At 38.1% G+C, this 18,881-nt stretch overlaps 1 protein-coding gene across 4 annotated transcripts in view; it reads right to left on the bottom strand.

Moving 5' to 3' along the window:
- Positions 1-18,881, bottom strand: part of DCLK1 (doublecortin like kinase 1) — a 249,300-nt gene that overhangs the window by 104,859 nt on the left and 125,560 nt on the right. For all 4 annotated transcript variants that reach the window (XM_075490767.1, XM_075490766.1, XM_075490769.1 and 1 more), the window contains one exon: positions 15,579-15,678. In XM_075490767.1, coding sequence (XP_075346882.1) covers positions 15,579-15,678 — 100 coding nt within the window. The remainder of the gene's footprint in view (positions 1-15,578; positions 15,679-18,881) is intronic.

Here is an 18,881-nt window from a genome sequence, read left to right as displayed (position 1 = left end):
AAGTATCATTGTGATTAAAAAGTACATGGTGAACTTGATGGAGCATCATGAAATATTTCCTAAAAGGGAGATAAAGATATGGAAGCAGCTTTCAATAATTTTGAGAAATATTCATGTAGGTTATTTAAAGAGGAGGAGAAAAAGACCTGCCCCTCATGTTAAGCACCAAATATTTTCAGTTGCCCATCCACCTAACTGCATCACGATGTTCATCAGAAGAATGGTAAGTAACATCACGGAAGAAAGATTTGAAGCAGAAGTCTTATGGAGGAGTCCAGGAAGGCTATTTCACATGGGTAGGGGAGGAGAGGGAAAAAGTTCTGGAAAACATGGGGGAAACTGGCAAGCAAAGCTAGGAACACTTGTGGAAGAGCAGGTAACTTTACAAGCTGTTCAGAAGAAGGGTCGGCACTCTTAAGGCAATTCTGCGCCATTTAAAGGAGAATTATGTTCTAATCTCATTCAGAAAGCATCCATTCTGTGATTATAAGGTAAGCATGTTTAGAAGTTTTCCCTGTTATCTGTTGAGGAGAGAAAATCCTCATCTGGAAACTCTGTCATAGTTGACATGCTAACATAATCTTATTCATCATGGACATTCTTTATGAAATTATGTCCGCAAGTGACTTTTTTTCCAAACTTGCCATATAAGCAGAAAACATGTTTCAGAAGCTTGGTCTCTTAGGAAAGCAGGAATGTTCACACCCTTCCAACTGAACTTTCTATTCTATTCTTTCTCTAACTTTATGTACTATTGCAAAGTGAGATTCATTGTTCCATTCAAATATAGAAAGACTATATGAAGAGCTAATGTGAAAACACAGATATAGCTATTGCAATTTGCTATACATCACAGAAAGCTGGTCTGTTGCCATCCATTTGAGAGCTTGAAGGAGGTGCGTTCCAATGATAAAGAAAAAAACCCCACAGGTATGTCAATATTCTGGGACAGCAACAAGATCTATACAAGTTGTCTTCAGTATACAGTACCAATAATTTGAAACATGAATTATGAGAATGCGAGCATTTTTTGAAATCTTCCAGATGACTGTTTTGCTGGAAGAAATAAGGCTGCTGCCCTACACTATGCAGGCAAAGCCCTCCCCAAAGTGCAAAAACTCCCCAAAGCTAACAAAATGCCTGTAATTTAATGGAGATTATTTATGTGCTTTAAAAAGGAAACCTCACTTACATTCGACTGCAGCAATATCATTTGAACAAGTAACTATCCATGGAGCTTCCATCTCAGAAACAGAGTTGCCTACAAGCTGGTAAACAACCCCTGAAGCAGTTTCCGTTACCGACAATATATATGCCTCTCTTTTCTTGATAACAACCATTGAACCTCCTTATTCAGGTCTCCCATTTCAACAAGATCTATCTATTTCCAGCATCATGAATTCACTCAGAATTCATTCTTAATGGATAGTGTGAAAGGGACTGTGACAAACACAATAATCCGCAAGGTCTCTCTGTGGTCTTTCATATCCTGCAATTTCATGTATTAGATCTTGAAAGAATTAACCTGGCACAGTCTCAGGCTAGAAGCATTTGTCCTCTTTAAAAAGAAGAGACATTAAGAATATTTATGAATATCCCACTTGAGCTCACAAAGATTCCTATTTTGCATTGTACCCATATACTCCAGTTACTTTTAAACAACTCAAGAGAAGTCCTATTGTACCTCTGTACTACAAGCAATTCCTGATATATATATAGCTGTATCTCCATCAATAAGTGCCTTTCATCTATAAGAAGTTCCAAATACTTAATAAGCACCTGGATCAAATTCAGAGTCAGAAATAATGACATCATAAAAGTAAGAAAAGGAAATACTCAATATCCTACCTCACTAAAGATGAAAGCTGTTAAAGCACAATGCAGTGCAAATTATATTAGAGCCAATGCAATAAAAATCCAAGGAATGCAAAATCTCATAACAAAGCTATTCATTAGATTCACCTCTAACACAACACAGAAATACACAGTATCAAGGAACCTCTTATTTTACCTAGAAAACTGTAACATCGCTTTTGCAACAGGAGTTAACCACTTTGACTTCAGCTAGAACCAAACTCTGGGGCTGAAAAGGCTATGCTTAACAGAGGACTCAGGAAAAGGATGGAGATTACAAAAAAACCCATGTTCTCCACAAATCCTTGGGGCACTTGAGATGATCGAAAACTTTTTAGCACAGTCCCAGAGACACAGTAACTGATAAGACTCTCAGCACCAGAGCTCATGAATAACCATGGTTCCTGTGTAAAGAGTCTACTGATACATCAACTCTTTAATCACTTTATGAAACTCTCAACCCTGACATTAACTGACAAAAGGCTTTGCTCCTTCCAAAGCCACTTCACTCTTCAGACCAGTTACCAAACACAAGTGCAACGCAGCAAGAACTGTATGTCTTTTAGTAAGGCCACATGCTACCAGTGCCCAAAAAGTTCTGAAATTTAAATGCAAACTACATCTTTCAACCTGACCTGGACTCTAGAAACTCCAGGCATAAATGGGGAGATGAAGAGTAAGGTATATATTTAAATATGATAATGTAGAAAAGAAATAACAGCACACTATTTGTATTAGGTTTGACCTCTTTTTATTTTCTTTTTTCAATGTTTGGGCACAAGTTTCTTCACATTACCTGTAACAGATTTTTGGACTATCTGTACAACACTAGCTCATAAGGAAATCCTTCTTTGCGATGTTAACGTCCCAGTGAGTTGTAAGAATAGTTAAATAACTGCTGTAGTGACATTCTTGTTGGACAAGATGTGATTGTGTAGTGTGAAACATGGTCATTCTTAAGTCATTTACAAATTACAGTTTTCTACTCTTTTTTTTTTTTTGCAATAGAAATTACTTAAAATGGGATACAGGCTCACAAAGGACTGCCAACAAAGCAGACTGACGCACAGAGAAACAAGAAATATAGGGGTAGATCATGAAAGTCTAGAAACAATTTTAAGAACTTATACAAAAGTATTTATTTCACATAGCATGAAGGAAATTGTTTAATCAGTTTTAAAGGTAAAAGTAACCCTAAATTCTGTTTGTCACTCAGACGCTATCACTAAAAAACCAGGCATCGTACTAACTGAAGATGACTGTTTACTTAATGTATGTAAAATGACTACGTTAAAGTTCATTAATAATAAGAACAAAGATACCTATAAATATAAAACTGAAAGTACTGGCGTGATCAAGGAGCGACGTCTATGCCATTTTGGTTTATCGATGTGACTTGAGAAAGGATGAAGCCTCCTGGGGCTGGATTGTAATTTCCAACCTTAAGGTTCCTTCACTCTTGAACTGGATTCACGGATGCAAAACAGGTTCCCAAGGCTGGGGTTCACCTGGGTGACAAAGTGACATGGGACATGGCTGTGCCAGTCAATGGGGACAGCATTAGCGAGCAAGAGCACCTGCAATGGTGCCTCGTTCCATTACCTGGCAATTAGGACACTAACTTAAACAGATGACAATTAAGGTTTAATGTCTATGTATTTTTGCTTATAAATGATGGTGAATACAGACACTGCAAACCATCCTAGGAAGGAGGGAGCTGAACGGAAGTGCTTTTTCTCCCTGATGTATGTCCTTACTTACTAGACTGTAGACACATGCTCCTTCTTGCTTCCTACCTCTTCAGTTTCATGACTCTCGCATTCCTGCATGCAAAATATCAAGACACTTGTTTTGGAGGCAGAAAATGTGGACCAGTGCCAATAAGAATCAGACTATTTTAGCCTACCAGGAAGGCATTGGTTTTGGTATCCAGTATAGCTCAATCAATGCGTAGGGTTTTAGGCTAATTATAGGCTTGCCCACGACAAGAATATCAGGTATCTTGGAACCCTGCCAAAAATGTTGGCTATTCTGTGCTACCTTGCTATATACCTACAATATTTACTATGAAACTACTGCCATGCTTGCTTTGCATTTCTTGCAGGTTTTCCTCTCATCTTGTCCTTTACCAAACATCACACATACATTTAAAACAGTGTTACATCGGGGGGGGCGGGGGGAGCTGTAGGTTCTTTGCACACCATTCCTCCATCTTCACTATGAAAAGCTGTATGCAAAGAGAGTCCAACTCACCAATCACACACTTACCTAAAGAACGCAATTATTCCAAATTCAGACCTGTGTAACTGGTCTTAATTTGGTTATGGTTGGCAGGAACATGTAAGTAGGTGTAGATTGCTTGTAATGGGTAGGAAAAGGAGATGAAACTTTCAAAACATTGTTGAAAAAATAGAGAAGGAATTATAACAACCATATTTTTGTTCCATTTAAACACAAGCTGTTATGTAAGTGTCCACTGCAGTAGGTTTCGTTTTAAAGAGAGTTAAACAGGCACACACTGGCTCTCTTGCAGCATATAAAGTTATTTAACATACCTCAAGGAATTCAGAATATTACAGACTGGTTTTTTTGTCTAGTTACTGCCTCAAATCTGCCTGTAATAAGAGTATTGAAAGTTAGTAGGCAGCAATTTTTAAAGAAGAAAACCATAAAGTGATGTTGTCTGAAGAAATAAAGCCACCTGGTATTCTAATGGCTATTTAAAATAACAACATTACTTAGCATGCCCTTAACAAAAAGAATGCCTACAGTGTCAATTATTAATGATTTTGAATGTTTTAATCAAATTTTCACACCCACAAGAAAAAATATTAGGCTGCGACATAAGAGAAATACCAAATCAACCAGAGCCTAAGGAGACTACAAATGGATATAGGAAAAAAGGCAAAAATGGAGATTCAGACAAACTTACTACAATACAGAGCTCCTCAACAGTATACTTTTACAGACAAAATCCTTTTACAGACAAAATCCTCATTCACCAAACAATTAAATACAGCACTCTTACTAAAGCAAAACACTTTTATATGCCGACATTAAATCAACATTCACACCTGGACACACATGCTTCGCACATTGAGCTGTGATGCAACGTGGGCAACAAAACCCACCTGCCATCGACAGCCACATACAATTGCCAGCCCACCCACATTTTTGCCTCTTCTACCTCCACAATGGTACCACTGCCTTCAGCTGCAGCGGACTTACCGCAACATTGCTTTACCTATCAACAGAAAATCCAGAAGTCAGCCTCCTAAGTTAAAAAATACCAAGGACTCAGGACTGTCTCTAATTTAAAAATCCCTAGGCAGCTTTTGCCTCTAATATTAATGGGTTCTCCTTGAACACCATCTGGTTCAGGCAATTAAATTTTGCTATAATTATTTAGATAAAACTAAAGTAAACAGGTTGAGTCATCCTGGCAATAGGCTAACAGCGGGATATCTGGAAAACGTGGCTTTACTAAGAACATCTGCTAACACCACAACACTTACTGAGGTGTGTAAAGTCCCAATGACTTTTTTTTTTTCTTCTGAGAAAGTTTAAATAATTGCAGATTGAAAATGCATGTTAGGCTGGAAATAGCCCATGAAACCATCTTTTATTCTGTATATCACAGCATACTTCAGAGATTGTTCAGAGAAGTGTTTTGAAGTTTACAGATGAGTTTGTTCATAAGGCTGATGTCCCATCTGAAAACTCAAAGAGCCTATTTTTATTGAGTATGGGAAATCAGGTCAGTAAAGAAATGACAGACAAGATTTACTAATATCAGTTGCTTTTGCTTTACAGGAAGGTGAATAGCTATTAATAGCTATTAATAGCGTATACAAACTTACTTTTTCCTCAACAGCGACACGTCTTACTTGCACAACACGATGCACAACACTTTGCAACTGATTTAACTTCTGCATTCTCCTCTGGGACAGTAATTTTCATTTCTCCAAAGGTTCTGACTAGACAGGGTGCTTTTCTCCCACTATATATTTCATTTTTTCTCAATACAGAGGCAAAAATATTGAAATAGTAGATCTGTTATTACTCCACTGTATCATGACTTCAGTTCATGGTGGTTTGTTGGTTTTGTTTTTTTTTTTTAATCTCCTCATCTGGCTAAAACCTTTCTCTAATTTAACTTCTTTTGCAAGGTCAAAATCAGCATAATTTTGGCAAATGTGACTATGTGAACATTTTTGTCTAGGTTTTGGTATAGACTTTTTTACTGACCAACTCTTTTTAGGCTTTCCATTTTCTGACAGTTGAGTTTGGATGCTTACCAATGTATTTTGGACAGATGCACACCTAAGACAGCTTTTGGGTTGCTTTTGGTTGAAATTTCAAACCTCCTCCAATGTTGAAGTCCCCAAACTCTTAAGTCCAACAGACTTCACTCACTAATTCTCTTGATTTTTGAGAGTGTTCTCTCTCAATATATATATTAAAAAAACTTAATTGCTGGACTGGTTTAGTTTTCTTTAATCTTCTATTCAACATAAATGAAATCAACATACAATTACAACATCTAATGCTCTAAGACAGCTCTTCTGTAATATCATTAACAGCACTAACTCTGAATGGAATAAATGTTCCCAGTTAGCATTAGCAGCATTTCATCTCTAATCTGCATCTAGGAAGTTTAAAGCGTCTCATAATATGTTAGTATTTCTCCCACCGGTAAAAACTACACAGCTGTCTGCATCCAGTCTGAGCTGTGATCTCAGTAGACTCCCAGCAGAATCTCAGGAGAATGGTCCTCCCCAAAGTGATTTTAAAAAAATCAATCCTGCTTTATTTATGTAGGTTTTTGCTTCTTATTAAATGCTTACATATCAATTTAAGAGTTCTATTTTTAATGACAATTTCAAGCCATCTATTTGATCCCAAAGTTAGGCTCCCTGGTGTGTATTCCCCATAGTTCCCCAACTTATTTTTTTTAAGCAGAAAACAATATATCCTATCTCCCAGCCCTGCAGTACAGCAACTGCTATGCAAAAATCAGTCCATTCCATTTTCTCAAGTCACTTGTTCTGTAGACATTAATATGTGCTTGCAAAACAGAAAGAGCAGGTAAAGTTAAAGACAAATAATTTTTATAAAGCTTCATCAAATTTGTTGTCCTGCAGGATTTTTTCCTTCCTAAACATGGTGTCTTCATCAGAAACTGCCTCGCTCTGTAAGTTGTCTTCCCATTTTTGCTAGACTATCTTAACAGTTCTAAGTAGTTGTGAAAAATTTCTCTTTCCTAGTCCAGAGTAACAGGAAAAGCTAAGCGATTTAAATTTGTCTTCTAACGACCCTCCATTCTTATTGCTAAGATAATTAGTAATCTTCCAAAAACTGTCCTTGACCCAGGTCCTTCTGTTAATACAATAAGATCTCAGATTAGCTCCCCTCTTGCTTCAATAAATTTTAAGTCCCTAGAAGATTTTCTTCCAAATGGAAAAAAAAACCAACGCACAACAAAAAAACCCCAAGTGTTACAATTCCTCTAGAACAAAATTTTAAAAAAAGCTCTGACTGAAGAATAAAAGAATCAAAATCAGAGCTCCATGACCTACCACCTACGGGTGTTCAATTCCATGGCAACATGAGACTTCCTAATGATTACTCAGCCTTAGATTACTTTATGCATAATATTAGCATCCAACCCTCCTGCAGGGAGCTATGCTATGAAAAAAGTTTATTCAAAGGTGACTGTTCATAGAAGCAACCTGAACAGTCAGGTAACACTCTGCGGTTTTTCAATGGGAAATTTCTGTAGGTTGCGTTTTGAAAATAACAGCACTGAACCACTATTGCAGCACATATTGTGAACGATCAGTTTTGCGGTGCAGACCAACTCAGCCATTATACAGAGGTCTTCTACTGGCTGTATTTGCAGGATGCTAAAACCCTTTATACTTGATATATTTGTGTCTGCATATACAGCATCTCACTAAATATGTATGAGTATATAAATATGAATACCTATCACTGATGTACTCAGTTTCTGATTTTACCACTTTGAAATACTATCCAGGTTGGTTTTGATTCCCTCTCAACTGCTGTACTGCGGTTTCTGTTTGATAAGATTTTTTTTTTAAAAAAAAGGCCTTTAATTAACATTAAGGATGAGTACATTTTCCTCAAATGCCTTCAGAAAGTTTCTGCTTTCTAAAAGCTAACGAACTCTGGATTTTGAATAATTATTCTCTTTTCAAAGATTTTGCCAGTATAAGAGAATCTGTGGACAGCTCTAGCATTAAAAAAGCGTGCACACAGTTACTCAAGACATGACAAAACCCCAGGTATAGGGTCTGTATCTAGTATAAGAAGTAGAAAATTACAATGGTCAATTTAACAAGTCAGTCCAATTTTATTGACAATGAGTCTAAACTCAATACAAAACCTCTCTGATACAACCATACTACCCAACAAACAGGCAGGTCTCCAGGGCACATCCTAATACAGTTTAGCAGACAGCACATTTTGTTCAGGTTCTCAAACTGAATAATGAAACACTGACGCTACAAGAACTACTCATCTCAAAGCTGTCTCATACAAACTTGTAATAACTGGAGAAAATGGGACTACGTTGCCCACCCAAAGGATCTCCTGCAATAGGACTACAGGGTACATCTTTTCAGAAATAAATCAGATTGTAATGGTTTCTAGCATTGGAAAGGATCTGCAAACTGTGCAAAATACAAATACAAATATATTTGCCAAGATTACCAACACTGTACACTCCATTTCACCAAGCTAATTAACAAGATGAGGAAAAGTACAAAGATAAACATATGGGAAAGGTGATTTCTAAACATCGCTGATGTTAAACTCCTCTACGTTTGTCACCAAACTCCTTAACAGACTCAGTGGAGGGGGTTATAATATACAGCTACTATCTGCTGGTTCCATCATCACTGGAACTGGAAAAGTAAAAGATAAAGTCTCTCCTAAAAAGCGTTCAAAGGCAGCTAATGTTTTGGAAGCTAACATCTTCTGAGGATGCAGACTGAACATACAAGCTCAAAACTCAAACCTGTGGTCTAGAATGGAGTATTATACAAACTGTGGACTAGGCTCAAAGGCTGTAAAATAAAGCAACTTCCATGAAATAAGAGATATGAGACAGTCAAATTAAGAACTCAAGTGCCAAGATCTACGCTGTTATGTCTACCAAATTTCTGTGTTACTTCCCCAGAACTGAAAGTTTGTTTATAAAACTGGTCATAAAAATTGGAATTGCATTCTTTGCATTTGGATATACGACTGAGATGTTCATAGTTTGGCTGAATAGATGTTCATATTATTGAAAAAAGCTTGTTATTTTTGGACCCAAAGTTTTTAGTATTTTTATATCCAAAATCAACTTTACCATGGAAAAATGTTGAAAGAATATGCACACTCAAAACTCCCTATGCAAATGAAGTGGGAATTTCCACCAGTTCTAATTTACTGGATGGTGTTTCATTCATGCTATTTTTAACAGACATCAGAGAAAGCAAATACTGCAGAAAACATATTGAAGAACATTTGGTTCAATGAGCAGGGTGAGTTACCATCAACTGCAGTCTTACTGTTTGGCTAGTTTCAATGAGAGACTGTTTTATAAGTTTTAAGTGATCACGATTTTTCCTGGTTATACATACAGGCAACTTTTTCATAGCAAAATTGATGAAAAGTGATAACTATGCAAATATACATGCATGCATGGTGAGGAGGTGGGGAAAGGGAAAGAAGAGAGAGGCACTTCAGTGTAAATCTGGACCAGAAAGTACATATGTAATCTTCTTGAAAGCTCTAATGTCCTTATTCATGTCTATAAATCTGCCAGCCGAGGGGAGCAAAGATTTATGATTTAAGTGACCAAACTTTCACTGCTAGAGATGCTTAGGCAGAAAGGTGAGAAGCAATGTCTCACATAAGTAGACCTGTGAGACAGAGTGGAAAGTATTCAAAGCAAATAGCTTGCAGACAACAGATAAAGAAATGGGCTTATGTAATCAAGAACATATCTATAAAAAAGCCAAATATTAAAAGAGAAATCCTGTGCAGAAAAAAAATGAAGTTCTGTGAATGCATTTTTCATGTGAACAGCTCATTCGACTCAAGCGTTACTACAGATTTTAATGAATGTCACATGATATTATATTAACAGCCACCTGATGATCATGCTAGCAGCCTGTTCTTAGTATTTAACTGCAGATCAGCGTTCTCCTTTTAAGAGTTTAACACAACAGAAACAAGCGAGTCGCTGGCATGCTACAACACGGCTGAGTACTTCCACGCGGCCAGAGCTGAGCCTGGCACTGGGCCGAGGGAAGGAGGCACTTCCAGCGAGGCTGGACACAGGTGGTCTCAGTGATGGGATACTCCCATCGGTTTTGGTAAAGCTGTGAAACTATCATGCTGCTGGATAAAAGAGAGATGCTGTTAACATCCTTACTGTGAGAAAGGGAACAAGGACAAGCAGCAGTGTGCCAAACAGGAGGGAGCAGAGGGTACTAAGCAAGTGTCTAAGGCATGATGAGAGGGTAGAGATGAAACTGGAGGTCTTGGAGTAGGAAAATGAAGGGGGCACTGGATGCAAATCCGCAGGAAACAGCTTCTTTCCTTCTGCCCTTTCTGAGCCATTAGTCGAAATGGTACACACAGCCAGAGGACTGGTCCCTCCTGCCTTCATTTGTTTCTGCCTCGTACACAGAATATGTGTCTCCAAGGCCCAGCAGTTGTTGACATTTGAAAATATCACACTGCAATGGAACACTTTATATTTATGCCTCTGTTGAAAGCAAAGTTATATCTCAAAGTCCCCAGAATCCACCATTACTTTCCAATTGCCAAAGCACGAGTTTTTGATGAGGGCAGAGTAAGTCAGCCAGCATGCTCTCCACTGTTAAGTCCAGCCAAAAAGCTGCTTAACACATCAGTCTCTGTCCTATAAATCAGGGTAGACAAGGACCATCACTGATTTCCCCTTCCTCCCTATCTGAGGAAGGACAAAATAATCAAGGTTACAGAAAACTGACAGTTATTAACAGAGATAAACATGATACTCCTGACCTTAGCTGCAGTTACTGAATCAGATGCGTGTGCATGCCTCCATGCACACACGCACGTGTGCGGGCGCCACAGGACTCAGATTTTCCTGGCAAGTTGTCTGCTGCTGGCAAGATGCAGCAGTAACACTGCTGGCACAGAGATGCTGAGCTGAGGACTAACACAGGCCAGCAAAGTCAAAGTGAAATTAGGTTTCAAAGATTCCAGCTTAATTTTCCCCTAGAAGAGAGTCATTCTCGTCATTGTTTCCATAACAGTAATATGTGCTCTTGACAAGCGATCTGCAGTTGTTTTCACATCCAGACATTCTATATTGGTTACGCTCTGCTTGGAGGCAGACACTGGCTTTGGTCAACCGAGATTGCAGCCTTTTTACATGATGCGCCTCAGTACGTGAAGAAGTCCGTCATACTTAGGATCGTGCGACTCAAACTTCCAAAGCACTCAGCCAACATTAACTAAACATAAAAAATAATTAAATTTTAAAAAATTTAAGTCTGATACTGCCAGCCTCAAAAACTCTCATATTTTACAGTGCTAAGAAAGAAATATCCATATAAGCCAAGGAGATGCTCTCATTTAGAGCCAATCCCATGAGTTATTTGCATTGCCAAATCCTATTTAGGTGCCTAAATAATAGCTGATTGCAAATATGTTTGTGAGCATGGCCCTTAAACCCTAATCTCTGCCAACAAGCAGCTGAGGGCTATAGAAAACCATCCTCTGACTTCTTCTCTTCTTTGAAAACTGAACCACCATCGGTTAAAGAAAACCTGGGATTTCTGGGAAAGTGTCCAGAACTGCAAGCTAACAATGCCTGAAGCAGCCACAGCCATATTCTACACTGAGGAATTTTTCTTCTTACAAGCTGGCTGATGTAATGTGTGCTTCATTAATATAATGTTTTTGTGCTTACATTTACCACAAAAACGTTCTATGAAAATAGCATCACCACTGATGCTTGACAAACAAGGAGTATTTACTTCTTAATTTTATGGTCGTTCCCATGCATCTTCACGTCCCATCTGCAGTTCTCTTGATGGAAGTGTGTGTGGCTATCATATCAATTAGGTCAGATATGGAGATGATTTCTAGGAATTATGATCGGGATGGTATCTATTGATTCTGTATTTCCTGGGATAAACAGTGTGCTTAATATGAAAACCATCTGCACATCAAGGAAGAAAGAAGAAACTGCAATGTATAGTCCTGACTGCTTGTTTTGCTCTTTGATGGATCCCTAATTAACTGACTTTTCTTAACTGATTGCCAAGGGGATATGCGATGCCTCTCCCTGAAAGACATAAAACAGAAAAGGGAGACGATATAAAGAAGGAGCACACTCCCTCTTTCAAGGACAGGTTTGAGCCTGAAGTCAAAACAATGAAAGGCTGAACTAATTGTGGCTGAACTAAAAGAAGGCTGAACTAAAAGAAGAGAAAATTGATGAGGCTTATGGCAGTCCACAGATTTTTCAGACAGAAAGGAATCATCTGTTTCCCATGTTCACAGTAGATAAGAAAAGTAGCAATGGGCTTCATTTATAGCAAGGGAATCTGGGGTAAGATAGCCAAAAAACAGTGAGGAGAGTTTACCACTAGCACAGAACGTCTCAGGAGGTCACAGATTCCTCCTCATCAGAGGTGTTAAAGGGGCACGTTAGACAAGTATGTCAGAAATGAAATAGGGAATGTTAATCCCAGACTTAGGAAGGGAGATTGATTCACTGACTTCTAGACTGTTTTTTCTAAATTTCTGATTCTATGGCTTTTAGAAGGTGTTATCCTGTGCTACGAGCAAGCCATGGGAGCAGGACAAAGAAAGATGACTAGAAATAGTGCAGACTGATGAGTCTTTTGACTTTTCCTTTCTGATGGGGTGGAATTAATTTAATCCTAAAAGTTTTTTCAGCAAATTTAGAGAAATACAATCTAGATAAGAATAGCTAAATGAGGCATATAGATCCCTTTACAAAAGCATCCAGACATTTCTGGAGCATAATTCACATGAACCGCTCTAAACATCCACCTTCAACAGAGCCAATCAAACATCTACCATCTACCTTGTCAATAGGTCTAAGTTTTATTTACTAGGAAAGAAACTTGCTGGGACTGGCTCAGTTGCAGGTACCTATTCTCTTGATACCTAGTTTTAAAATGTGATTGGTTTTCCAATCCCACAAGCTTTGTCTCTTGCTCGCCTCTAGTATCACGAGCTCTGAACCCAGACCACAGAACAAGGGCATTCTTCCTCCCTGATAAGTAATTCCCAAAAGCCCAGAGCCCCGATTGTTTAAGTATTTATTCTCTCTACTTTTCTTTCCCACCTTCAAATTTTGCTTTTCTTTACTCCTTAAGCTGCAACACCTTAACTGTTATTCTCATCATCTGGCTGAAAGTGGGAAACACTGGTGGGATGTAGTGACAGAGACTAGCACAGTGTTGCTTCAAGCTGCTTTTCAGGGATGCAGTGACAGGCTTTCCAAACCTTGCACAATTGGACAGCACTTACTAATAATTTTAATGTTCTTAGATTAACTGAGGAACACACAGACACACAGTGTGATCACACAAACTTCATTTGCCAAGCAAAACAAGCTAAAACCTCAGTTGTTTTTTAACTCTGTCTCCGAATCTTGCTCCTACCTCAGAGAAGGCTGACTAGATCCATATCAGTTGGTACATCAACTATTAAAGGCAAGCAACCTAAACAAGTTTTCTGACACTAAACTTCCCCCAAAATAGAGAGCAAAGTTGATGTACACTTCACAAAGGAATTAGAGACATAGTCTGGAGTCTGATTTTCTGCTCTTCCTTCGCTTCTGTAGTCAAAACAGTTAATGTTCGCTGAATCTTTACCTAGTAGAAAAGCAAACACCACAACAAATTGCTAAAGTTGTATTTTTGGCCTAGATTTTAAGCCTTTTTTTTTTTTTTCAGCTTAGCATAATATGGTTTCAAGCACCAATGTTCCAGAGAAAGATAGTGCTTACTCAAAGAGATGATGATATGTCAGACAAATAAAGACTAGGCAGAGTCAGGCTGTGTCTGTACTTTGACACGAGACCTCCAAAAAAGAGCAAGGTACTTGAAAAAGAGATTTAGACAAATGTGTTGTCAGCACTTCTCCCTGAGTCAGCTCTGGAAAAACTACCGCAAGACTCATTGTGAGGAGACACCGGGCAGCCGCCAGTGTCATCTTTCAGATAAAAGACACAAGTGAATCCAGACTATGTGGTCAAGTACCTGGCTCTCCTCTCATTAAAGGCAAGGACGGTTCTGCTGGCCACCTTGCCACCTGGGAAACTCCCCCGCTGCCCAAATATGTCCCCCTTACCTTACTAATTCCTGTCCTAAAGATGGCTAAAGTTACTTTTGCATGGTTAGTACATTTTACCTTAGAGGCAACTACAGCAATTTCATTATTGCAAAGAGCAAAGCTGGTGCACTCTCTGATTTTTGTTTCCACATTATAAACTCCTCTAGAGGAAGGCAGAATGTGTGCTTGCTTCTGTCTGTGCCTGATACAAAACATCATTCCCTTGCCCAGTAGCAAAGATACCTCCTTTTTCAGACTCATCCTTCCGCTCACAACGTAAGGTCTGTGTAAACTGGCTTCTTCTGCTCCTACACAAGCTAATGGAACATTTGTCTGGATCCAGGTAAACCAAGATGCCTTCCAGTTCCACAGGTTAGTCAGGGAAATACAATTATACCATCTTTCATTTTGAATGTATATTTGCATCAAAACCAGCAATGAAGTGGTAAAGTTAAACAAACACGCACATGATGACTATGAAGTAGTCACTACTGTAACAAATTGTTTTCTGACTGAATTTTTCAGTCAGCTGTTCTTTGAGACCTTTGATATTTCAAAAAAAGATGAGAGAAGTTGATACCAATGAATTACAAACATAACCTGGACTGAGAGAGAGTGCAGGGGGAATAAACCTTTGCTGGGTGTTGCTCTACACAAAAATAAACTCAGTTGAAGTGGTAGCTCTTTTTTAACTTTTTTTTCCAAATGCACAAAGCTTATAGGTTTTTTTCTTACTACTGTGGTTCCTAAGTTAGGCATAGTCTTTGTAACAATAAAGGTATTTGCAAATCAAACATGTATTTTCCTTAGAGGATTATGTACATTGATTACATTATTGTATTAGTCAGTCTCTGAGAAAACAGAGAACTCCCTGAATTTTCTCAGACGACTTTGTCTGCATTTGCTGATTATGTTTACCTTTCATACAGAACTGTATCTATCTTCGTTTATCATACTACCTATGAAGCATTATCTAAATCTCAGTTGTAAGAACTGTGAGGTTGAAAGATTGTGATAAGCAGAATAAATTCAAAGAGAAAACAGACAAAACGGTAAGAAAGACCTTGCAAAATAGGAATTCCACCAAACACATTACTATTTCCTATTGTATATGAAATTCAGGCTCAAGTAAAGTTTTATGCTGCATAGGCAGATACGTTTCCCTTGGCAGCTTTATTTTTGCTTTCAGTTACCTCTTATTTCAGTATTCAGAATTTAAAGAATAAAATTATTTATTCTCCTTCTGAAATCAATTTAGGTGATACAGTTTTGGCTTAATTAGCATGATATAGAAACCTGCCCTCTACTTTGGTTGTAAACATTTTAAAAATACATCTTCTTACCACTTTCATCCAGCAAGAAATCATCCTGATAACGGAACTTTTCTGGTCCACATGCAATAAAAATATCATCATCGCCAAAGAAATCCTGAAGGCACATCACCTGCAAGCAAAAAGGAAAGGAAGGCATTGTATGAAATACCTCATCATCAGAATTGTAAGAACAATAAATCCCTCCTTGTCTCCATCTGCATGAAAACTCTTCACTTTTAACGCAATCAACAGAGCTTCATCTGCAGATAAATTTCAAAGCTGTGCTCTGACCATCTGTTACAAGTGAGAAACACTTTTATGGACACTGCAGGAAGAGAGAGATAAGACAAAAAGCCGTAACTGTCACATTTATTACATGATGCATCAATGGGGTATGAGGTAAATGCCTTTTGTTTACGCACAAGGTACCATTCAGCAGTTAGTGGATAATTAATTTGCTTTTGAGCCTACATTTCTATCCTTTGACTGTCATGAAACGAGGTTACAGCTTTGTACGCAGACTTAAATGTAGTTATTTCAGCAAAATCTCCCGTCCAGGGAATGAAACTCATAGGGGTGAACTGAGTCTCCATCACACACCCTTCATCTTCACCAGCAGAGTCAATGTGAAGCCTCTTTGAAAGCACCAAGCTGAACAATCAGGTGAGCTGGGAATGATTCTTCTAGTACTGAGTAAAAGAATAATGCCTTTCTAGTCCCAAATATGAACAGTCAGGATTACATTGGTGTAGTTTTATGTCTATACATGAGATTTCCTTACAACAGCTTTTAGCTCACAAGGCACTACTTAACAGTTTAATGTTTCCAGTTATATGACTATTTTTACTAATTTTCTTAAAGAAAAATCAGTAACTTTCCAAAAACCTGACTTCAGACTTATTGATCCAGTTTTGACATATTTTAAAAACAAATTAGTAATCAGACTACTTTTAAAAAAAGGAAAGACACTTGGTAAACAATATTATAAGCTCTATTCCTGCTTCACATTTACAAGAAGATTTTAAAAGGCTATGTTTGCTTATTTTTATATAATGTTTTGTAAATAAATAGTGCACTAAAGTTTTAACAGGATAATTTCACAAATAGACTTTCAAGTAAACAGCATACAGACAGGAAAGTAGCACATAAAGAATTTCTAAAAATTGACAAAATAGTTGAGAACAGCCCAGCTGAACCAGACCTTCCCCCTCATAAAGGGGGGGGGTGGGGGGGGTGGTGTCAGCATTTAAAGCCTACAAAAACACAAGTGATAGAATTAGCTAATGAGATTAGATAGACTTTGCCAGACTTGGGCATAAAAACAAGCACCCCCCCAACCTGCAGTGACTGGTGTCTAGGGGTTATAAAATTCATATCATGCTTCCCGGAAACATGCCTGAAGGCTTTCGCAGCTACAACAGTTATGAGCCTCTATGCTAGAAAAATCTTCAGGAAGAAAAATAGTGGTACATGTTGTGACTTCCTTACAGAGTAAGATTTGTCATTAAAACTATTTTAAAGGTAGAGCAGTAGCAGATGAAAAAGAGGAACTCAAGAAAAGATGAACTAGATGAAATAAATACCTCAAAAGAAACAAAGATACTCCCCGAATTACCCTTTCCTTAAGTAATGCACATAATTTTAAATTCAGGTCCACCACAACCCTATTCCTGTCAACATTGTGATCTTACCACACAGTACCTGAACACCAACATAAAAAATGTAAATATTTGATTGAGCTTTTTACCATGTTCCTACTCAGTTTCTGTTCTATTAATGTAACAGCCTCAGCAACCTTTATATAAACTCATTTACTTCCCATATTTTTTTTTTTGTCCACAAGACATATCCTGCCTATCTTCCCACCCCATACTCCCACCAAGCTTCAAGCACGTCTTCTCTTCAGTCAAGTTCCTCTGAAATTGCCACCTCTCCCAAGTTTGCCACACTTCTGGGGAGTGATACCCTTTACATTTGTGTTTATGCTAAGCAGAGTATTAGAACTGAACAAATAATACATGACCCTAGGCACAAAGCTGAGCTACTTTGGCAACAAGCATGAAATAAAATTAAATTCGTACTTGAATCAAAAAACTGTATGGATTTAATAAGACTCAAAAATGCTTGGCTCTGCCCAGTTACGAGAGTTTCATTCAAGCCTAAACAAGACATTAAAATGGAGGTAGCAACACCTAACACAACTACGCCAATATTTAAAGCATCTGAGGTTCAATTAGTGCAATTTATATGCAAATAAGAAAGAAAATAGGATTTGCACAATAGAAAAATAATTTGTACTTAGATATCCTTGTGTTTTATTAAACTTTACACTTATAATTTAAAGTGTTCTTATACTTTCCTCTTTTCTCCATGCTCTCAGTTTCCTATTCTGTATGTAAAACTACATACACTTCTTACAGTTTTTCTTGCCTCCTGAGATTTTATTAATTTGGGAATTATAATTCTAGCTCCTAGAAAGCTCATAGCAAGAGCTACTTCCCTCCAAACCCATCCCCCTCCGGAATAACTTCTCTTCAGGCTTCCACTATCTTTTTATATTATTTATTGGAAGCCTTAACACATCCTTCGCTGTCTGCTTTCTCCACTGCAGCATTTTCCACCCTTTCTGTCTCAGCATCCCTGGCCCGCTCCGCTCTCCTGCTCACACTCCTCAGAGGTTACACTGAAGGGCCTTTCCAGAAGGCATCTAACAAATACACAGCACCCCCTTCCAGGCTTCTTCGGAGGGAAATCTGCAAGCACTTTCCATTCACACTCAGTCATCAGCTAAGCAACAGGACCTGCTTTTTATTACCCATTTTCACTTCTGGAGAACACAGCTCCTCAAAAGTTATGGTTTAGAAGATCAAGGATTTGTATCACCCGTACTGGACTGTGCCAGTGCTTAAGAGGCCAGTGTGCTCTGTTGCACATGATCAGCTTTAAAATTAGTCAGTTTTTAAAAGAGTGAATTACAAAAGCCACCCTGAACATTTTTGTTGTTTTCAAGTCACAGAATCCGTCTTCTTTTTCACAAATAAGTTTTTATCTTTCATATTCCACCAGGATGTTTCTCACAGTGGGGAAGACAAAGCCTATGCAGGAGCAGTCAAACATACACCTTAAGTAAAAAGAAACTGAAAAAATAAATGTTTTCTACCACACACCTGGTACTAAAATATACTGTGACACTTGTAAACAAAAAACTTTCTGGCAAAGAGGTGATATTTAAAGTTAATGGTGTCCCTGTTACACTCTGTAGGGGAATGAATAAATAAGAGTAACATTACCAGAGGCCAGGCAGTCTCAGGCATTACAATCCTTTGCATCGCT

The sequence above is a fragment of the Mycteria americana genome, chromosome 1 (assembly GCF_035582795.1).
Source record: "Mycteria americana isolate JAX WOST 10 ecotype Jacksonville Zoo and Gardens chromosome 1, USCA_MyAme_1.0, whole genome shotgun sequence".
Classification (NCBI taxonomy): Eukaryota; Metazoa; Chordata; class Aves; order Ciconiiformes; family Ciconiidae; genus Mycteria; species Mycteria americana.
The sequence above is the reverse complement of the archived record's forward strand: the minus strand, read 5'-3'. Positions and strand labels throughout refer to the sequence as shown.